The sequence below is a fragment of the Vespula pensylvanica genome, chromosome 22 (assembly GCF_014466175.1).
Source record: "Vespula pensylvanica isolate Volc-1 chromosome 22, ASM1446617v1, whole genome shotgun sequence".
Taxonomy (NCBI): Eukaryota; Metazoa; Arthropoda; class Insecta; order Hymenoptera; family Vespidae; genus Vespula; species Vespula pensylvanica.
Genome location: NC_057706.1, coordinates 399,940 through 423,016, shown reverse-complemented (window position 1 = coordinate 423,016; position 23,077 = coordinate 399,940). Strand labels below are relative to the sequence as shown.

The 23,077-nt window shown below is 43.6% G+C and overlaps 2 protein-coding genes across 4 annotated transcripts in view; both read left to right on the top strand.

The window, feature by feature from the left end:
* The window catches only part of LOC122636589 (protein numb), a 45,033-nt gene extending 28,724 nt beyond the window's left edge, over positions 1-16,309 (top strand). For 2 of the 3 annotated variants that reach the window (XM_043827963.1, XM_043827961.1), the window contains exons 2-10: positions 11,406-11,570; positions 11,946-12,017; positions 12,127-12,345; positions 12,685-12,871; positions 13,141-13,398; positions 13,560-13,580; positions 14,416-14,595; positions 14,671-15,197; positions 15,357-16,309. In XM_043827963.1, coding sequence (XP_043683898.1) covers positions 11,433-11,570; positions 11,946-12,017; positions 12,127-12,345; positions 12,685-12,871; positions 13,141-13,398; positions 13,560-13,580; positions 14,416-14,595; positions 14,671-15,197; positions 15,357-15,686 — 1,932 coding nt within the window. In that variant the 5' untranslated portion in view covers positions 11,406-11,432 and the 3' untranslated portion in view covers positions 15,687-16,309. The remainder of the gene's footprint in view (positions 1-11,405; positions 11,571-11,945; positions 12,018-12,126; positions 12,346-12,684; positions 12,872-13,140; positions 13,399-13,559; positions 13,581-14,415; positions 14,596-14,670; positions 15,198-15,356) is intronic. The other variant, XM_043827962.1, reaches the window with a different exon arrangement.
* A 19-nt stretch (positions 16,310-16,328) lies between these two features.
* Positions 16,329-22,340, top strand: LOC122636593 (small proline-rich protein 2B-like). Its single transcript, XM_043827967.1, has 2 exons — positions 16,329-21,255; positions 21,686-22,340. Exons 1-2 carry the CDS (start codon positions 21,091-21,093, stop codon positions 21,908-21,910), a joined length of 390 nt encoding a protein of 129 aa, XP_043683902.1. The 5' UTR covers positions 16,329-21,090; the 3' UTR covers positions 21,911-22,340.
* Positions 22,341-23,077: the final 737 nt, after the last annotated feature.

Below are 23,077 nucleotides of genomic sequence, written 5' to 3'. Positions count from 1 at the left end.
TGCGTTTTCGCGCGTCAACGAGCGATCTTGTCGGACCTGTCTCGTGCAGCTTCTCCAAACTACCGCGAGAACTACTTTGAATCTACTTCCTTTCCAACTTTATTGTTTTTTAGATTACGTGCCAAAGCTTTATGCCTTCGTTTTCTATTGCTTTACAACAGTCCCTTTTCTTTCGATGTAAACGTCATAGAGTTTTTTCTCCTTCGAGATCACGATATTTTTGCTCGATTTACAGCATCGCATCGATATCGATCTTCGATAATAATCACCGATGGCAAATTTACCGTACCGTAATTGGTGATCAGCCGTTAGAGATAATAGTTCTATAGGACATCGAATAAGGTCTATACGATGCGAGAGAAGCAGCGAGACGAGAACGACTCGGGGTTCGTCTTTTATCGTTGGTTTTTCAAGCATCGAATTTGGAACGAACGAAGACAAGACGTTGTTTTACGTGAGCGAATCGTCGCAATCTTTATATTCGTGACAAAGAAGAAGAAATTTTTTCAAGGCTGTAACTGAACGTACCTGAACTATGTTTCATCGATGACTAATTTCTCGACCTTTATCAATTTTTTTTTTTTTGTTTATAAAGTCTCTTCGTAACGAGCAATTTCTTTAAAATTTGTATAAAAAAATGTTCTTCCGCTTGACGTCATTGATTCGTACGCCCCCCCCCCCTCTCTCTTTCGTTAGTCCGTTCCTTTGAATATTTATCGTAAGAGGTTCGTGCGTACGGAATTCTTGATATTAGTTCGCGGAATGCCTGTTGACGAGTCACCACGATGTGACCGTTACATAACGTCGTCTTACCGTCGACGTTTCTCACATCCTTGTCACTCTCTCAGGTAACTTTCTGTTTAAATGGATCAGTATCTTTAGAAACTATGCAGAATGTTTAGCGGAAAGGATAAATCGAAACGGTCGATAATTGGATCGAATCCGATCGATTCGTCGCTAATGATACGATCTTCAAAGTATGATCGTGCAAAGTCGTGATGGATCAACGAAAGAGAGAAACCCACGAGTAGTAATCGTTACGACGTAATTATTACAAGATCCTTGTTAAATCATTAAGACTAGCTGAAAGAGAACGATCGACGAACGTCAGCGGGAATAAAATAAGGTCACGAATCTTTGTTAAAAAGGTTTCAAGTGCTTAGGGAGGTGTCATAAATAAGTGACAGGGTCGATCGTAGCCGTATTTCCCTAGTGACCGAGAGAGACTTTGTTGCGAGATCGTGCGAGTTTAATCAGGAAAACTGCCGATAAGCTAGACGTCCTCCGTTTTCAACGTCATAGTCGTGTATTTTCCTTGTCATATATTTCTCATAAATATGGATTATTAGAAATTTATGGCTGTTTAAGTTTACGTAGAAAAAAAAAAAAAAAAAGGAAAAAGCAATGAACAGTTCAGCCTCGATCCAACGAGCATTATCTTTCTAAAGAAGATTGAAAATTAACAAAGTTCGATAGATTCCTCTTCGTCGAGCGACGATACGAGTGGCTCTTTGCGAGTCGGCGAATCGTGTATTTTCGCGTTCGTAGAAGTTCGCAGAGAAGTTTCGGACGACGACTTACGCCGCGACGGAGAAGCCTCCTCGTGGCTTTTCGGAAAGTTTATTTTTATCAGGGTTGAGAGAGGAAGAAGCTTTTAACCGGCGGCTTTACGGGCTCGCGTTTTAATCCCGGTAGAGACGACGATACGTTTGTATGGTTTAACTGGGGGAAGAGTTCAGGGTGGTAGAAAGGATGGATATCATTGAAATAACTGGCTGCGTGTCTCGTCCCTTCGTACGTACGCTCAGGGTGCAGCTTAATTACATGGCGTTTGTTACGCGCTCTAATTAGAGAAATTACCTATCTACCGTGCCGCTGGAGCAAAAGTTTCGCTTCGGTAACCCTGTCCCTTCCTTCTCCCTCGCTCCTCATCGTGGATAACCTTGATCGACGATGACGATCGATCGTTCTTGCATCGACATACGTACGTATACGTAATATATTTTTATGGTCGGATCGAACGCGCCAATTTTTTCCAACGATCCTTTCCTTTTCTCCACGTTGCGACGGACCTTCTCTTCTCTCTTTTTTGTTTTTCTTTCGTTTGTTTTGTCCCGCCCCCGCCCTATCACGATACGTTCCCTTTCTCGGTCAATGCAATTACTTCATCGCGATAAGTTCATCGGGCGTACCAGGTCCGTCGTCCTTATAGATTTTTCCTTCGGAAACAAGACTTTATATACCGATCTTATTTATTATCGCATCGTAAACTCGAAATATCGCGAGTATTTGAAGGTGGCGCGGAGAGACATGGGAAAGGGACAAAAAACGTGGTTGTTCTTTGTGAGCTCGTATTTCAGCAAATATTTCCTCGCGTTCCTTTCGATTTCCTTTGGCCGTCGTGACCGTCCGGAACACCGCTTCACCGTCAAAAGCAGAAAAGTTACCGCTTCGTGAATTTCTCGGGATAAGAAGAAAGTTCAACGATGGACGACTTCCCGATGGATTCGCGGATTCGGTTCGTTAAGAAATTTCAAAGTCGAGCGATCGTTTCGCTAGCCGTTCGTCGGCTCGAATACTTGTTAAAATTATACCCTTGATCCTTCCGACAAAGCAAGATAAAAGATCTCGATCTATGCGCTATCTTTGTGTACTGTCATCTTCTCCTTTTGTTTCTCTTTTTACGGAGAGATTATTTCCGAGAAAAAACCAATTGTAGGAGACACGATGACGTCTGAAATCTCGTCGTTCGATTATCGCTCGGTTCCTTTTCGTAAACGCCAATGATCGATAAAAGTCCATGGATATCGCGATATATTGAAGCATTGAACGAGGTCAGAAACACGGAAGTATTTATTCACGTTTCTCTCGAAAACGTCGTAACTATTTTCAAATTACAACTTATTACGTTAGGCGTAAAAAAAAAAAAAAGAAACAGCTGTGCCTATCGTTCAATTATGCAGCATCAATTAGTTTAATGCGCGAGATGGATTCCTTCGGTAACGCGTTCAGATATATCATTTTGGATAGTATATATGGCGATATTAAGTAAGATACACCGACGATGTAGGTCGGCTATTAAATAATAGGTAGGTGGTGCTCTTATCGTTCGCTTCTCGATTAATCACAATTTAAAAACAGTCGCGCGTTTGGAGTTTGCACGATCGATTCTCGCACATATTTCTGTTGGAATAAAAAATGAATGTATGCACGCGATGAGATACAGGCGATATAAAGGAGAAAAAGAATTCGACGATCGTGAAAGAAAGAAGTGTGACTTGTCGAACAACGAGAGTCGTTAATGCTGGAATTTTTCAAGCGAGTTCTTCATCGAATAGTATCGATTTCGCGAAAGGGAGTAAACTCGATTAATATCGTTTTAATAATGCGAAGACGTTGATACGCATTGTCACGGAAATATAATCGACTGTTGTATGTATGCGCCGACATGTTGTATAACAAGATGCAAACATCCGTAATAAATAATCGATTGCGATGCAATCGGATTACCGTCGAATAATTAGACATGGCGATTTTGTGGTACGTTCATATTAATTTACGCATAAACGTAGACACGCGTATGCGCCTGTGTGCCTGTAGCGTACAAGCATATACGCTATCCTCGCAAGTATTAGTCGGGAACACATCGATGAAGGAGGAAATCGTATGTAAGTACGTATGTAGGAGAGTGCACGTATAAAAACCATGGGGGGACACATCGGTCATTTCTTATCGCGATCGTGCGAAATATTACTATCACCGATTAACTATAATGCAATTATTCCGTCGTATTAGTTGCTTCGACTTGGAGAAACCTCGATTTCAAGGTTCTAGCGTATATACGGTTTTCATCGTACGTACGACGCTTTAGTGTCTCACGTTCTCTTTAATCGTGACCATAAGTTTCGACGCGAAGACGAGAGAAGGAAGAAACACCTTCGATTATACTATGCCGTGTGGATGAGAGAAAAAGATGGCGGAGACTCGCTCGAGGAAAGAAGTAGCGGCACTTTCGAACGAGTCAAGTCACTCGAACGTTGACGCACGAGCGTACAAACAGGTTTTTCACGACGAGAGAAACTCGCGGGGTTCGCGTCTGGACTTCTTTCGTTCGATGAAACTGTTTTGCCACTGGACGTACGTAGGTACGTACGAAAGGACGAACGTTCGACGCGAATCTTCGTTGTCGTGACTCCAAGTATCCGTGAAATCGCTTTCAAAGATTTATAACCGGTATGTTGAATTTGCGTATCAACGAAGAAATTATTTCAATAAGAAATTATTCGATTTATTCTAGCGAAGAATGAAATGGTTTGGTACAATTTGTACAACTATCTTGAAGATGTATTAAAATGATAGCTCTGGAAGGGACTTTGTGTATTCGGTCGCTTTGTTCACGTTGTCGCTCGACGAGCAATTAGTCGATGAAACAGATTGTACCTTAGTTTAGAAACGTGTCGCGTTGGTACACAGTTCCTACGTAAGTAGATCACGTGTTGAACTTTTGAAAAGCTCATCGTAAAGGCGCATATAAACGTCGTAGGTACGCGTATAAAGTGTAAGCGCAAGTTCGAGCGTACTAGCGCAAAGCGAGGGGATCGAACTCAAGGATAACCGGTGGTACGCCGATGTCCGCTGGTTCAGCAGTTACAAAGGGAGGGACTTGGAATCGCTGGTATTTAAAATATCGACGTACATACCTTCGATTTCAATGGCCGACGATTTAAATGGCCTACTTGTCTCTTGTAGAATGGCTTTGCACGTACTTTATTTATTCGACTTTCGAAAACTCCTCGGTAAATGTTTGTCAACGTTCGTCACGTTTAATCGAATAATGGCGATATATTTTTATTATTTATTCGTTCTTTTTTTTTTTTTTTTAACGATTTATGCGAAGCGCCGACCGATCGTTAGCTGATTGTAGGTCAAGAAGATAGACATCGATCTTTCGCTCATCGATTAACGCACCCGTTATCTGTCTTCGTCCAGTAGGTCAAAGTGGTAAAACGTTCGAAAAAGTTTGATCATTGCGGACAGCTAGATAATTGATTTTCCTTGGTGGGTAAGGAAAAGAAGAAGAAAAAGAATAGAATTTTTGGAAAATTTCATTTTCGCGTCATCTCTCGTTTCCTCGACGATCCTTTTTCATCAAGTTTTTCTCATTATTCCCGTTACGTTGAGGTCGTTCGTTCGAGAAAAGTGGCATCTACAAAAAGGGACGACGTGTTCGTTAATGGCAGGACTCGGTAGCAGAAATCGAAATTGAGTTTAGGTTGTACGCGACGTTGTTGCGAGCTAGACTCCATATGTATGCAGATGAGCGCAAAGGACACCGGCTTTGTCCTCTTGCATACGCCGTCGTTGAGTTGACGTGTGCGTCTATATTTCGCTCCTTCTCTCTCTCTCTCTCTCTCTCCCTCTACCCACCTATCTGTCTGTCTTCTTTCCGTATCTACACATCTATCTCTATCTCTCTGTCGGCGTATGCGTATTCGATCATATTCAGCAACATCGCCGCATACGGAACACCTGTCGCGGTGAAAGGATTAAGCGTTCGTAGGTGCTCGCGCTATTGGACGCTCAGACTCGCTGCCATTTCAGGTAGCGACGATTTTCATATCCTCCTGGTACTCGGTACTCGTCGACGGAGTTATAAACGGCTTCGGAATCGTTCGAAGTAGATAGGGGATACGCAACAGCGGATATATTTCCTACGCTTCTTTCGAAGGCTGTTACGCCTCCCGAACGATTCTTTTTTTTATTTATTTCGGTTATTTTCCTTTTTATCGAGGGATTGATAGATCGAAAAGGGAATGCAACGTTGGAAAATTCGTACGATTGGAGAAGGGATCGTTTTATCAACGTTGAAGTTATTCGATCTTACATAGACTTTCGAAGTTGATCTCGTAAAGAAGAGAACGTGTCACCATTAGAAAATTGCCGCACCCTAAGTTTCGACCTGCGGTCAACGAACTTGCGTCAACGCTATTGCTCTAGGGCTCTTTACGAACGTGCTTTCACCGGTGCTTATCTAGGTCACAACGGCACGCTAGGATCTGAAAGATCTTTGTCTTCGATCGGCTGACAGCTCTGTTATACGAAAAGAGAGAAGGAGAGAAAGAGAAACTCGAAGATGGCACGAATCGTGCCAAATTTTCGTGCAAAGAACTCTTGGCTGGTTAACAGACGGATCGTTTACCTCGCGAAACTAATAGTTTATAACTATTAATTGCATTTCGTCTTTCAATATGTAGAGAGATCACGTAAAGCGTTCTTCTTCTTTAACCTCGTTTGAGATATTTGTAGTTACACGCGAAATTGTAGAAACGGAAAAACGTTTACCAACGTGAAATTTACATGTAATGTAAACCACTTGAAATTCTGAAAGGAACGAACGTGTTATTTCCCGTAGCTTACGTTTTAAATGCAAATTACATCTTCGCGTCGCGCGCGCGTGCACACACACGGACAAATACATACTTGGCGCTGACAAAAGTTAACCGGAGAATGAATTAAAAAGCAGGAAGAGGAGAATCTAAATATCCATAAAGTTTATTTTAAACGATTCGGCATTGCGCGAATAATTAAAGCGAATTTAAAAGGAATTCGCGGTAGAAATGTGTAGCTGACTATCGAATCATCCAACGAAGTTGAGAACGCCTTTTGTGAATCGCGCGTAAGGCCACATAAATCTTCAATGAGAATACGTTGACGAAGCGAAAACAATGGTTCCGCGATTATGAAGGGGAACTCCTGAGAATTTACTTGGAAAGAGGGATTCTACGTAGTTAAGCTGGAGAATTCTCTCGTTTTCGCGGTGTTCAATTAAAATTTCAATCGGTGCAGTCCGCGGGCGTGGTAAAAATCTGCGATACTACGGAATGAAAATTATTATTGGAGATAGAGTTTTATCCGCGCTCGATGATCGTTGTTCGGTCGTTACGACCATTCGCATTATATGATTCGTGAAACAATCGACGTATCGTTTCGTTATTCGTAATTGTCCTTCACTCGTCGATCTTTAGACATTTTTTGTTGAAACAAAAAACGCGAACAAAAAACTTTTATTTTTTACTCTTTCATTCGTCTATGTAATTATCTATGTAATTATTTGTGTATTATGAAACGTTGCGTACGTACGTATTGTAGAATTGGTGTCGGATAAAATTATTGTATTTTCGGTTAAAAGCGTCGAGCATTTCGTTACCATGGTGTTTAATCGTGATTCACGAAACAAATTCGTCGCCGAGCTCTCTTTTCACCAAGGAGTATCTCTCTACTGTCTCGACTGTAGCAGGAAATTGCTACGCTTCTTTGACCCGGCAACGTTCGAGGCATACGGGCGTCGTACGCTTTTGCATCCGACACACGTAGCATACCGTGGAGATGCACATTCCCCATCGCCATCTTTCCTTTCACACTCGAAGGTCGTGTCGGAGCTATTATCATACGAGAAGAGTTACTCGGAAGGATTCACAAGGAGTTATAAGGAGAGTTGGACGAAAAATGTTGTGAATTATAAACGATGGATCGACCGTTGATCAGACTTTTGGAGTCTTATTCGTGTAATGTTATTCACATAAAATATTTCATACGATATAAGCGACATAGCCACAAATGACACACACACACACACAAATCGATATCGGAAAAGATTATTTCAAAGGAATCGATGTAAAGATAGTTTTTCAAATGTGACTTTTATCAGGTCGGAAATTTTCTCGAAGACGAAGCACTATCTTTCGGATTCCTTTGGCGTTAGTCACTGCACATGCGAGTGAGTCATAGATGAACTTGAGATAAAAAGAAAGTGGTTGAACTCTCCTCGCATTCTTCGAACCAAGGTGCGGGACGTAAGTCGCCAACTCCTCTTTCATTTTTCTCTTCGTTCTTCCGCTTTACAATATAGGTAGATCGTTTCGTTATTAGTAGCCCGTACGAATAAAATTCTAACATTTTGAAGGTTCGGTCGAAGAAACGAAACGCGAATTAAACGATATGATCGATAAACACGCGCGCGCACACTCGTTCGAGCCGAATCGTAGTACGTTGGTCGTATATCGCGTCGAGTCAAGTACACAGGCGGCGCTAATAACGCAGAGTCCGTCGTATCGGCCTCATTAAAGCGTCGTACGTCGCACAAAGAGAGAGGAGGGGAGCCGCTCGAAGTGCAGAAGCGTAATTCGATTGAACGAAATTATCAACGACGCGACTCGATCTTGGCGTATGCAGTTTATTATCGACGGTACTCGTATTCGTCGATTTTAATGCCTTTAGAAGCGAAACGCGAAACGCGAAACGCGAAACGCGAAACGCGAAACGCGAAACGCGAAACGCGCAGGGATATGCGAGCCGTCAAAAATATATAAAAATAAACGCGATCGATACCGGGGACGGTAGAAACATTTCGCGTCTCGCATTCGTAACGCTCGGTCAAAAAGAGTTGACTGTCATTGACGCGCCAAACGACGGTAATAAAATATTTATGAGCTCGTGTAAACGATTTATATCATTTGAGAAGACGGGCTGCGCGTTAGAGATCTCTTGAAAAACGAACGTAGTCGAAAGTTTTTGCGTCCGTAGAAACGTTTTTTGACTTGCTAATGAACGACTCGTACCTTCCTCGATCGTTTCTCGAAATTCCCCTACCGAGAAACTTGTACTCCGATGTTCCGCTCAACGTCTTAACGCGCATACACGCGTGATAATATAATTTTTTACACCTTCCTCCGGATACAAAGATACTCGTAGCTTCTTATTCGCGACACGTTTCTACGAGAAATGACGTGCTTATTGATATTGCGATCGATGCAAGTACACGCGTACGAGTAAGAGGGCAAGTAACAAGGAGCTTCGATTGAACGTGTCGCGTGGCACTCGCGGGGACACTTACCGAGCGTAACCGATGCGGTCCGCGTTCTAAAGTAGCGTAAATGGCCGGACGGCCCGGTTGAATGCGTTGCAAGTGTTTATTCGAGAACGATTATGCGTCGTCGATGCGAAGGGCTGGTGGGTAGGACAGCGAGAGGGTAGATTCGTTCGTTCGAGGCCGAAACGTAGATTCGTTTTCAATGGAAGAACGATCCACGCGACCGTTTTACTCCGACGCATTGGTAAGCCTATTACCTTGCTAAGTAAATACCGTGGGTAATCCGATTGCGTCGAGAGTGCTTACTTTCGCACGTTTTAACCATTAGCGAGACGTTCCTTTCATCGTGGCAAGAGCCTCGACGAGTACCGTCACGGATATGTCGTTCTGTTCCAGAGGGTGGATTATTTTCGTTGTTCCTTATTTTTACGAGGAAAAAAAAAGACGGGCGGAGAGCGACGAGAGTGGGATACGCGATGTCGCTGGGATTCGCGAATTCGTCTCGCTTCTCTTCAGTGATCGTTGTAACCTTGCAGAGATGAGATACGCTCGTTGCTCGTCCTCGTGGACGTCCACGCGATCGCGCACGTCGTACTACGTGGATGGGGTCCGCGATCGGGCGCGGATATATAGCGAAATAGCGAGCCTTTCCGATCGTTTTCCCTTAGCCTTTTAATCGCACTCGACACGCTACGTTTCGATTTTAACGAGCGCGAGTGTTCGAATATTCCAATGGTTCCTTTTCTTTCTCTTTTGCTTTGAATCGGTGCGAGATGACGCGATTGAAAAGGAAATAAATTTTCTTTTGTTTTCAATAGATCGTTATAGGTCGCCGCGACGCCTTTTCGAATTCCGACGGATTGCCGTCCTTCTCTTTCCGTCCCCTTTCTCTTTCCTCCCCCCTCGGTTTGCGTTATCTCGCGTTCCTACGGTCGACAGCACCGATCCTCGTTTCTTTCCATTCGAGTACAAAGACCGGATCGATAAACGAGTCGAATGAAAAAGAACTCGCCCCTAAAAACCGTGTTCCCATGTCTCACGCACATGCCCCGCCTGGGATTGATATCGAGAAAGGGATTCGGCCGGTGGTGGCCCTACGTTTCGTCGATTTCTCTGATATTTGTTAGATCTTATGCAAGAAACACGAGCCGACAGAAGCTGCTTCAACGCGGCGCCTTGTTGCGAGAGCGTCGTGAGATAGAGTCGGTGTTGGTTGTCCAGCGTAGACCATAGCTCGCGCGTGGCCTATTTGCTTATCCATTAGGCGATGCCCGAGGGAATTTCGCAAGACGGGTAAATAACTTTGCTCTCCGCGATCGATCCCTTACTAGGCAAACGTTCGACGGATTTTCTTTCCGAGTGATTACCTCTTCGAACGAAAATAATCTTTCCAGGCGGATTTGTCTGGCACAGATCTAGGAGAGATACGGCGAGGTCGAAAGGCGAATACGTTTTAAAAGTTGACATCGACGATCGGGTTTGATAGGTTTCTTTAATCCTTGCGAGTTATTCCTTGCGAGATAGTGCGGACTAAAACTGGGAAGGTGAGAAAAGACTCGCGTAGGACGTAGGTACGTGATTTAGTTATAAGGAAACGGGGAAACGAAGAGGAAAGCGCGATGAAAGGTTGTATAACGCACCGAAACTAAGAAAGAAGAGAAAAGAAAGAGGTACGCGGAGAAGAAGGTTTCCCAGCGGGTCTCGGCTCTCGATCCCGACGGTTAGCTCTTAGGGGCACCGATTTAGGGGGAGAAGGACCGTGCTCGGAATTAGGGGAGACTCCGAGGTGGGGTTGCGATATAAAAGATTCTTTGGGAACCAGCCTCAAGATTCGATCACAGGGGCTTTTTGTGTCGTCGAGTCGACGACGACGACCGTTGGGTAGAATCTGCCTTCTCGCACCGGTCACTTTCTCAAGGTTCCTCCGAAGCTTTTACGGTCTCGACGACTCGTCGACTCGTCGACCAAACTTCTGACAGAATCCTCTGGGAACGTTCTTTGGAAGAAGATGAAAATTAGACCACATTTCTCATCGACTATAATACGCATGGAGCTGAGTCTGAGTTACGCCCATCCCTGTTCAAAGTTCCTCTCCTTCGGTCTTATCGAAACGTATTTGGTCGAAGGAGTTTCGTTTGACGTTCGAGCGCGCGAGTAGGTCGATGATTGATACAGCTCGAAGCAAGATATACGATATCTTCGAAATGCGCGTATAGTACGGAAAGTCGCTCAAAACGATCGATTTCATTCGTCGTCTGTGACAAATCGTATAAAAATTATATTATTATATCATCGCGATGCATCGCGTTATTTGCGTTATTGTTCGCATAACGTCATCGTTATATCGAGTTTACACTCTAAAGCGAAGAGATTTGGGGCACGATCGATTTGGAACACGCCTGCGTCGTTCTATATATCTGTTCGTCGTCCTTTCTTTCTTTGCGGGGGGATACAAATACTCGGGTGTATATCGTTATTCGCGAACGTGTTTGTACCAGATAAATTACGTTTCCTTTTTTTCCCCCGACATTTACAGAAGCGCGAGAGATCGCCGGGAAAGAGGATGGACCGGCTACGACGGAGCTTTCGAGACAGTTTCCGACGGCGGAAAGATCCACACGTACCGGAATCGAGTAAGCCCCATCAATGGCAAGCGGACGAGAGTGCAGTACGTTCCGCTACTTGCGCTTTTCACGTTAAGGTAAGCACCGTCGTTCTCGCGATTTCCTCAAGAGGATATACGGTTACGTCTCTGGCTCGTTCAAGGGGCCGTCTCAAACTCTTACGAGTTCCTTATCGCCATCTGGTCGTTTCGTCGCGAGTTAAACGAAGGGGTGACACCCAAGAGCGATCGATCCGATACAAATTGGCTTCTCTCGATTATTTCTCTTCGTTATTGTTCCTGTAGGCTTATCGTTAGAGCGATCCTTGAGATAATTAAAGACGACGAATAGGAGATCTAGCATTAAAAGGAGCAGAAGGATCGATTGATCGATTCGTTACGCGTGTAGATATATTTCAAAACTTTTCGATGACGTCTTTTGATTTGCGTCGTTAATAATAACAATTTTTACAGTATTTAGGATGCGTCGAGGTATTCGAGTCGAGAGGAATGCAGGTTTGCGAGGAGGCTTTGAAGGTGCTCAGGGTTAGTACAATTACGTGCACGTATCTCTCGTAGCGGTGATTCGCCGCCGTCCAGTTTGCGTTGATAAGGTCGTCCGCTAATGATTCGCTAATGGTCGTCCTTCTTTCAGAATTCCAGAAGAAGGCCGGTGCGCGCGGTCCTTCATGTGTCCGGCGATGGACTGCGCGTGGTCGAGGACGAGACGAAGGGATTGATCGTCGACCAAACGATCGAGAAAGTTTCTTTTTGCGCTCCGGATCGGAATCACGAAAAAGGCTTCAGTTATATATGCAGGGATGGTACGACCAGGCGGTGGATGTGTCATGGATTTTTGGCCTTGAAGGAGTCGGTACGTCGGAACTCTGTCTTATCTATTTTCGCACTGTAAGGTAGATCTCTGCAGAGAGGATACGACGTTGCTTGGTCGGAATAGACGTATTATTAATAACGGCGTGAACGAAAAGGGAGGGCTTTCGTGCCCTATAACCATAAAAGAAGGGAAAAAAAAGAATGGCTGAAATCGAATGGGATTAAGGTAGCTTTCTGTAATCGCAAGACGATTGGTCTGCACGATCGATACAATAATCTCGAGCGAAAAAAATTAATTGCTCGAGTTTTTCTTATTGAAAAGATAAACACGATCGATTTCACGTGCGTATTCGATTTTAACACAGTTACATTCTTTCAGGGTGAAAGATTGAGTCACGCTGTTGGATGTGCGTTTGCCGCGTGCCTGGAGAGAAAGCAACGTAGGGACAAAGAATGCGGTGTAACGATGACGTTCGATTCGAAGACGTCGACCTTTACGAGAAGTGGTAGCTTCAGGCAACCGAGTCTTACCGAAAGATTGCAGGATACGCGTGAGCGTGCTGTAGGTCGGTCTTGTTCCATTAAGAACCTTTTCGCTTTTACGTACATCCGTTCAAGATAGTTCGGTAATGCGTTATGGGAGAGACAACGTTAAATTCGTATTAACGTAATCGTCGATCGCATAATGCGAATATATCAAGAAACTCGTTAAAAAATACTTTAATGATTCTAACGAGCCTTGCGGCGAATTATATTTTCCATACGAGCCCTCGTAGAAAAGAAAGTTCGAATGTCATGCTTTCACCTTATTATTTTTGTTTTTCTCTCATTATAGATGTTCCTCCGGTGAAGCAGGTGTACAACCCCTTCGCTATCGAGAGACCCCATGCCACGCCTTCTATGTTAGAACGACAAGGATCCTTCAGGGGTTTTACCCAATTGAATCAAGCGTCTCCGTTTAAAAGACAGCTCAGTTTACGCGTAAACGATCTTCCTAGTAATCTCGAGCGTACACGCAGTCACAGTCTCGAACCCACGGATTTATCGCGAATGCCATCTACCATACAGCACATCGTACCTTTAAAGCCTCCAGGTACGTTTCGATCGTTGACTTTGTGCAACTTCGTGAGTAATTTTCTAGCCATATCTCGACGACACGAACGTTAACGACGTTAAATGTAATAAATTAACGATAAGTCGGCTCATTACTTCGATAATTCAATAACGATGTACTTCTCTTGATTTTTACAACAGAGTACGAAGGATATGACGAAGGTCATTATTCTATTGTCTTCGTTCATATTGCCTGCTCCCTCGTTGTTTCCTTTGGATCGTGCTCGTTTATGTTTATACGTCAGCCACCTGTTCGATTGCGTCTCGGATTCGAGCGTTTTAATCGAGAAAAAAAGGAAGAAAAAAAAGAAAAAAAAAAAAAGAAAAAAAAAAAAGAGAAAAAAGAAACGAACGCGTAGCTAGACACAGAAATTTATCGAAATTTCGTTGTAGCCTAATCCCATCGTATTTGATGTTTTAAAACGATACACACTTTCGTTCTTGCACAGTGAGTACTACCCTCGTTTTTAGGAGGACACGAACAGTCAGTCGGATAATTCTGGATCAATGGAAGTCCAATTAACGTTGGTTCGATCGTTTTCGACGACGAAAAATAGAATGGCGGCTGTTTGGTAAAGATCAGACCGAGAACGAGTCACGCTCGGCGTCGACACGACCTCGACGCATAAAATTTTATTCGAACCAACGTTAAAATAGTTTCAATTCGCCCTCCCCCTCCCTAGTTCTAGAGCTAGTTCCTAGTAGAGAGCCCATAATATTCTCGTTTGAACGAAACACTGGCTTGTACGCGAAGAGTTTGTCCCTCGTGCTTCAACAGCTACCAATTCGTTGGGCCAATTGTTTGATCCAGTGTTTTTCTCTTATTTTCATTTTCACGCTTTGTTACGCGTTCCCAAACGTGTGGTGTACGGCATGCATTTCGATAGTACTCGGCACCAATTCGCTGTACTTGTTCGTACATTATGTGAACGTAATTAATTATCTAAGAAGTAGGGAGAAAGTCTGTGACGAGAGCAAAGATATTTCATCTCGACAGTGAGCCCAATACCGGAGATATCGCCAGGTGGACAGGATAGCGTTTCTGCGATGTGTCAACAGTTGTCCCACGGACTTTCCTTGCTTTCGAGCAGCGACGATTTTGGACCATTGCCTTCTCAAGCCACGACCAGTTCCGTCGCGAAGCAACTTTTCATGAACACGAACAATACTCCTCCCGGTAAGACACACGGATTCGATAAAAAATATGTTAAAGTAGGCAAGTCCTTAATCTCCGATTCGTGTCATCTTTCAGTAACGAGTAGCAGCTCGCTGGACGACATGAAATTACAAAACGGGCCGAACCTGAACAACAACAACAACAACAACAACGACGACGACGACGACAAGAACGAGGATATCGCGAATTTGAACGACGTGAGACCAAGTTGGCAAGAGTCATCCCCATCGCCGATTCTCGCGGTGAATCCTAGGCTTACGCCCGTTCCGAACAAGTCCAGTAACTTAAGTCCCATTCTTCCGAGGACGAGCGCAGCCACGCCCGTGGTTATGAGCACTCCCGCGTCCAGCGTAGGTGTCTTTGGGACGCCTACAGCGGCCAGTCCCGCTTTTAGCACGGCCTCTACCTCTTCGCTCGGAAGTGCTTCTACGGCGGTGGCGGCGAACAAATCGTCGATTCCAGTGAATAATCCGGTAAAAAAAGTCGCAACGTCAAGGAGCACCTCTCCTAGCGCCAGTATAGCTTCGGCTTCTTCCTCGTTGGCCACGGCCGTGGTCAGTGACGGCTCTGGGATTTGCCCGATCGCTATTCCTACGACTCCGGTGAGAGAATTAGAGGTTTCAAGAATTAGTAACGCGTTCGATGAGAGAATGGTGGACGGAATGTGCACGGAAGTTCCGAGAATTGTAACGATTTAATTACGCGTCGACTTAACTTTCTTACATCTTAGATAACAAAATGTTTCTCTTGCGAATATTTAGGTTCAGCCGGTAGCAGCGGCAGGTACTCTCCCAAAACCCGAACAATGGCTGGGTAGTATAACGGGAGCGGTGCCGGTGGTATCAACGGCACCTCAGCCGATCTCGTCCGTATCGCAAGCTTCGACCAGTCCACGAAGAGCACCGCCGTTACACGCGAGGGCTCTCTCTCTCGGCTCGGCCGCGATGAGCGGTCAAGCGAGTAGAGGAGGTCCTTCCGATCCTTTCGACGCCGAATGGGCGGAAATAGCGGCAAGGAATCTTCGGCAGTCGACGACGACGAATCCCTTCGTCGTTCCTAACGCGACTCAGGCCTTCCAGGTGCAATTGTAGCGCCAGGAGTTCGTGAACAGCGTCGCCAAGTACTTTCGCTCGAACACATAGTGACGGCTGCACGTACGCTCGCGCCTCGATCTCACCCACGATCGTAGGTATTATACGTGAAGATGAGAAGGAAGGGAGGGGGGAGAAGGAGAAGGAGAAGAAGAAGAGTCGATTTCTTCCTCTCCCTTCGTCTATTCTCCTCTTGACCGTAAAGACGAGCGAAACTCGATTTGGATCATTGCTTGGTTTTTCTCGTCGCGAGACGACGATCCCTGACACGTACCTCATTGTTGTCGCTGCGGTGTTACGGAGAAAAAGAGACGACGAGCGTTTAGCAACGAATTTGCATACGAGAAAGGAAAGAGGAGGGCAAATAGGAAGAAGAGAATATCCTAGAGATTCTATCGCTTAATTATTGTAGTTAGAAAACAAAGTATGCGCACAGCCTCGATAGAAGCACGCGTTAATATTAGGAGGACGTTGATGACGATACGACGACGATGATGCACGCTCAAAAAAAGTCAACAAGAAAGAACGAGGGGAGGAATGTTGAAAGAGAAGACGAGACGTAAATGCGCTTTCAAAGTATAATACGTCTGTCTGTCTGTCTGTCTGTCTGCTGTGTGTGTGTGTGTGTGTGTGTGTACGGTATATATATTACACACACCACACATACATATTCTTCGACCGATCGAGAAAAAGACTGTAGACGACGATAAAAAGAGTACTTATGCGAAGAAGGGCAGCCTTCGAAGAAGAGCCGCATATCTGCTAGTTGCATATTTAAATGTTCGTCCGATGATGTTTAATATTCGAATATTAAAAGTAATCTTGATAGTCTAGGCTCCAGCCGAGAGCGGTTATCGTTGTTCTGCATGAGACGCAAAATTGTACGCACCAAGAGATTACGCTGCACCGAGTCTATCTTCTTATGGCTCCGTTTCGAGACATTTTATTATTTTTTATTGTTTCTTCGTTTCATAATCGGAAAAAAGAAAAAAAAAAAAAAAAAAAAAAAAGAGAAAAAACTATAAAAATAAATGTAGTCGGCTCGTGATCGTACTAGGCACGTGCGGTTTTTCGTTTTCGACAAGTTTGAAGTCGATCGAATGCGTGATATTTTAAACGGCAATGTTTTCGCGATGAAACTGTGATATGTATTCGAAATGGACAACGTCCGAAGAATGATAAAGATAAAGATGGCGGGTACGATCGCGAGCTGTCAAAGCACCGACTACTCTACCGTTCCCTATCCGGCAAAACGCACGTAGTTACTTAAAATAAACAAAGAATTTAGATGTTGAAATTAGAAAGCAGTAAATCCTGCACTATCGTTGTCTATTATACGTATGGTCGAATTGCATTTAATATTATCGAGGATTATAGGAGCGAAGGAGAACGTATACTTTCACGAATATCGAGATACGATGTATCATGACGTAAGCGTTGCATATCCATAAAATTAGTAAACTAAGTGAAATGAGATGGAGCGCTACAGAAGAGACAGAGATAGAGAGAGACAGATAGAAAACGATCGTCAACCTTGACGAGACTTGTACGTCAAGAAGCTAAGTCAAGAGAGAGAGACTCCTTGGTCCCTCGTACTAGAAAAAAGACAAAAAAAAAAACAAAAAAAGAAAACAAAAAAATATTGCGGTAGTATTTCATCTCGGGGCTTTCTGTCTTTCATTAGCGGTGGCTACGCTTTCGTTTTATTTTTCGTAACGGATCGGAAGCAGAGCAAGTCGAAAGAATGGAGAGAAGGATGAACGAGCGCGAATCGGATAGAGAAGCGAAGCTTGCATTTTCTTTTCTTTGTGAAATCGATATTACGAGATACGCGCTCGATCGTTACTTGGACGAGCTGTATGCATTGTACATAAAATAGTTATTTAAATGTAATTCGATAAGAAGAGAGAGAGAGAGAGAGAGAGAGAGAGATAGAGATAGAGATAGAAATAGAGGTAGAGAGAGAAAGAGAGAACGAAAGGGAGAGAGTGCGATTTAATGAACCGATACGGCTGAGAAAAAAACGACGACGAATGTTTTCCCTTTAATCGCATTACTCGTCAAGTTTCATAGAATATTGTCTTCGCTTAGGAAATTTATTTATTGGAAAGATCCGTTCTTGGTACATGACACGTGTGTACTATATAGGATATTTTTGTGTATTACATTTTTTAGAAGTTTCGGAGGATGTTGGATATTAGAAGACCGTCCTGCCAATTTACCCTTCTTACCACACTGCTATACGCTTTATACACGCGTAGCTACGTAGTAAATTTAAGGGGTGCCAAGTCCACCGTTAACAGCTTTCTTTAAGCACCATTCGCGTAGCATAGTGTCTCTGTTTGGAGGTCGATTTCGTGATATTGGTGGTCTATTCGCTTATATCTCAAGATCACTTATTATCGATTAAACTATGTGCTAAATAATCGATTATAACAATGGTTTTGTACGATCTTTAAGCGTGCGACGATGTCAGCGCTTCCTTTTTCCTAACCGAATCTAGGATTCGTGAAAAAAAGCTCAACCCCCAAATAGTCTGGACTGGGTTTCGCTTTTCGGGCAATTGGGATCATTGATCGTAAGCTATCTTTTCGCGAATTGTCCTACGATTACGTCGAACATAAATATAAAGACGTAGGTGATCGTCCCATTTGCCCGTCGTGCAACACATATTTTTCACGAAGAATGTATATTACAATAGTCGCTTTTTATTCTCGGTTATTTTATCGTTCGTGTCGGAAAAATAAGCAGTTTCGTTTATGAAATTGTGATATTTTTCGTTACCTCTAGAGATTAGGTTTAAGTTAGGGATAATATTTTATCGAAAAGCATCCAAAAGCGAAGCGATATCGTTGTATGAGCGATTAGATCTTTTTTTTATTGTTCAAAGTTCAAACGAACAAAATGCAAAGATAAAAATATCAAGGAACATTCGTCGTCGTGACTTTTCAGAGGTCAGTATGGATGGTTTTCACGAAGCCACCTTCCGTCCGTCCCGAAAATCAAAAGAAATTAAAAGGAAAAAAGAGATCGAAAAGAACAATGAGACGGGGAGAGAGAGAGAATACAATAGAAGGTTTATAAAGAAAGCACAAGCGTGATTGTTATGTATTGCGGCCGTACTTATAAATATTTGGTTAGTCATGTACTTAAGCATCGAATGATAAACACAACACAACGTACACGGTAAACACGAAACAAAAACACACACGTATACGTACACGAACAGAGCACAAAGAGACATATCCAATCACGATCGTTGCTTGTTATTCGCGAGTAATCGGTGCGATCATTTCGTCGGCGTCCTTCTCAGTTTCCAGACGAGCTTATATTTTAAGCTTCTCTCGGGAAATACGAGCGTGCGTGTAGAAAGGAAAGAATAAAAAAGAAGAGTAAGCGAGCGAGAAGAAAGTTCGAGAGGGAGAGAGAGAGAGAGAGAGAGAGAGGTAAAACGTGTATATAACGCAGCCACGGCGATTCGTTACTGACATTTCGTCTTAGGTACTTATTATTACTGTTTTTATTTCATTTTCCTTTACCTTTTTTCTATACTACTTGTTTCAATCCCTCGCTCCGCGCGTACGTTAGGCGAGCGCGTATTCCAAGCTGATTGGAAATCGAAAGCCGGACGGTGAGTCCGCTCGATCGAACGCAAGCTTCGTTTCCCTGGAAAATTCTAGCGCGATGTCTAATGCGCGTTAGATGGGAATGGTACGAAATAGAAGAGATAAATATAAAAGGAGGGGAAGGGAGAGAGAGAGAGAAAAGGAGGCTCGTTCCACTTTTTCGCATTTCACCTTTTTCTTTGTTCAAATTCTTTCTTCTCTCTTCTCACGTATTATTTTCATGAAATAATACACCAGGAAGCGAGAGCGTTGCGCGTTTAGACGTCCCGACTCTTGGAAAATTGAAAAAATACAGTGCAAAAGGGACACCTAAGCGGAAATCGACGGACAAAGTAAACGTACCGCGTGCCAAATTCGAAAGTGCGCAACCACGCTGGCTGCCGATTCGGCGACGATTATCGTTGTACACGCTTTCGTGGTTGTATTGTACATAATATTGCCGATCGATTCCTGGATCAAACGTACAACTTAATGCGTGTATATTTCGTAAAAGATATCCTTGTTCATTTTACATTGTATCTGCCCCTGTAAAGATACGGTTTATTATATAATGTCTGTTGTGATTACGAAAACGTCTTTTTTTTTGTACGTATGTAAGATACAGCGTTCTCAACGTCTCCTGGATAATTATTTTCTTGCGATAGCGAATGAAAATTGTGCGGAATAGAACAGACGCATCAATGTTCGTGTTTGTTCTTTCGGTTTATTTTTTTGTTTCTTGTTTGTTTGTTTTTTTTTTCTTTCTTTTATCCGTTGCAAACTTTCGCCGCTGTATAACCTATCGATTAAAAAATTTAATGCACGCTGTTGATCAGCCTAAATTACTCTAGTTAAAAAAAAAAAAAAAAAAGAAAATAAACTGAAAACGTTATGATCGAAAAGAGATCAGGTTGTGTGGTCAAAGTTAAACTTATTTAGCAATCGTTTCGACCAAGATGGCATTGACTTTCGCGGAAGCTCTCGTCGTATATCCACCCTCCGTTCCATCGCGTTGCATTGAAAAACGACCTTGCGACGATCCAGCTTGTCCACCGTGTCCACCGTGTTTACCACGTTCACCTTGTACACCAACTTGCGGACAGTCCAGCGTTCAATTTCAACTGACGTACACTTGTGACAGGTAAACGAGTAGATATCGATATAAACATTTATTTTTTATCTTTATTTTTCTTTTTTTTTCTCTCCTTTCAATTCGCGCATCTCTAGGAAAAATCGTGTACGGTTTTTTTTTTCTGGTTATACAGATCGACGTATGCACCCTGTTATCGTCCGACTAAACCAACTTGCTATCTTTGTCCGAAACCAATTCGAAAGACGTGTTGCTGTCTAAAGTGGTACGACTGTTGCGGAAATCCAGTTTTCAAAAGTTGTTCCTAAAAGCGGAACATCGTTTCTCATCCGAGTTCATAAAGAAAGAAGCAAAATCGTTTCGTTGTAAAAATTCACGCAAAAACGAGTACAACGAGGAGAAAGCAGGTTCTACGGATACTTATCTGAAGTACGTGATTTAATCTCGAAATAGTCGAACGCGAAGAAAGAAAACAAAAAAAAAAAAAGAAGAAGAAGAAAGGAAAGCAAAGGACAAGCGGACACGTACGCGACAAGGACGAGGCGTCAGTTTATCAAAGAACTTTTTTCAAAATGTAGCCAGTAATTAATACTCGTCCGGGTTTCTCATGGGTTTTTCTTTCTCCGTCGTAAAAGCTTGATCGTAAATCTGGGAGGAAGTTTCAGCAAGGATTTCCTTTAGCTCCTAGTAGTATTGTATAAGAAGAAAAATGTCTTGTCGGACTAGCTGCGGAGAGGCAAGGCGTACGAGCACTTTACCCCCGCCGTGCTGTCATACAAGACCAGCGCCGTTTTGCTGTCCAAAGGATGGCTGTCCACCGATGCAGCAGTGTCCACCTAAGCGATGCTGTCCACCTCCCACGTGCTTGCCATTAGTACGTCCATCACTTTTTCGAAACGTTTGAAAAATGTAATTTGCACTCGAGATTTATCCCGGAAAGCACCGGAACGTATCTAACGCAGTTTTTTCCGTTCTCGTTGGTACAACGATTAGCTCGTTGGAACGATACGCACCTCGTTTTACAAAACTCGAAATACCTTTCCGATTCTTTCTCGCGCGCGTAATTATTACAAGTTACTCTACTCGAAAGAGAGAAGTTTCGTTCTCGTTGACGAGGTTAAAGATCGCGAAATAAGGTACAATCTCGCAAGCGTTATCCGTCGAAGATCTATCAATAGCCGATCGATAGATCTTCGCGAAGCTTAGAAAGGAAAGCAAGGATAACGGTTGATCAATCGTCTCGAGCGATTTAAGACGTTTCTAGGAACCTTTCTCATCTCTAACCGAGTATAACGAATTTATAGATCTGCAGAGAACGGCCCTGTTCACCTCCACCGCCACCGACCATATGCGTAGCGGGACCATGCCCGATACGACCTTGTCGAGTAAAATACGAATGTCCGCCACCTAAAATAGAAGCACCACCATCTTGCGTTCGATTCTGCATTCGCTGCACGTGCGAGGGATCAACTTATGCACCTTGTTACTTCTCCTGCCTGTCGACGTGTCCGCGTATCGATTGCTGTTAACGGTTTACGTTGGTGCATCGTTTGCGATTTTATCGAAACGTATAAATTCGACTTAGAGTAGAGAATTTCTATGGAGAGTTTCGTTTTGATGTAGCGCTCTGAGAGAAATTCGATTAATCAAACTGAAAGATTAATTGCACAACTTCGAAGGACGGAAATCGTCAAATTCGTCCGAACGCGATTCGTGGATCTCTCTTATGTAATATAATTGCGGAGAAGTTTAAAGGAGAATACGAGCAACGCGGACGACTCGCGCTGCTAAAGCTCGGAGCGCGCCCGTGAACGTTCGGTCTTATAATTAGTTAATTAACAGAGAAGCGAAACAACATTCCGCGTAGCGAGTTTGCGATAAAGACAAAGCTCTTGGCCACTTAGAAAATTATGCAATAAGAAGCTCTAGCGCAACTCTGGCTGCCATCCGAAACCAGCGAGGAAGTTTTCGTGCCTCCTTGCCGACGTCTTCCGCCTTGGTCTTACGTTCGAGCAGTCGTCTCGTCGATTTATTATCCGACGCTTTGCCGTAGTTACTTTGCCGTAGACTTAATCTTCTGTAGAAACGGACGAGCAAACACGAGCGGGTTCTCGATTTGGAAAGCTTCGTTTCGTAAATACGTACGTAGGTGCGATACGTACGTTCGTACTTATCCAGAGCGCGAGCGTTCTACGAGCGACAAAGTCGCACGATATATCATCGGCGGTATATATCGGCTAACGAAATTGATTCGACTAGGAACTTTCTATTAACGTCATAATCTTTTATTCCTCGAGCTCGCGACGTTGCGCGCCTCGAACGTATCTTCGTCCGCGAAATCTCTAATTTCTCGGACGTTTCGTCGATCGAGTGAAACGAAAATAATTTGTCGCAAAGGGGATCGCAAAGGCTCGAGAAAATGGTACGCGGCTCGCGGATGAACGTCAAGGTTAGTAACCCAAAGTTGTCTTTTTTTCGGTAAGCGGCTCGCGGATGAACGTCAAGGTTGGTAACCCGAAGTTGTCTTTTTTTTCGGGAGGCATTACGACGGCTACGTCGAGAGAAACGACGAGGGTACGGATACGGTCCGTAGGGGTGCACGACTAAACGTCGATCACGGCCAATTTATTTGGCGATGTATGCACGACCGTTAAGCCGATTAATGCAATCACGCGCGGATATATAGAGATCGATCG

Bases quoted from the DNA above. Each gene is read 5' to 3' on its own strand.
- LOC122636593 (XM_043827967.1), top strand. From the start codon at position 21,091: ATGTCTTGTCGGACTAGCTGCGGAGAGGCAAGGCGTACGAGCACTTTA. The intron at 21,256-21,685 runs GTACGTCCATCA...ACGAATTTATAG, and splicing joins CTCCCACGTGCTTGCCATTA to ATCTGCAGAGAACGGCCCTG.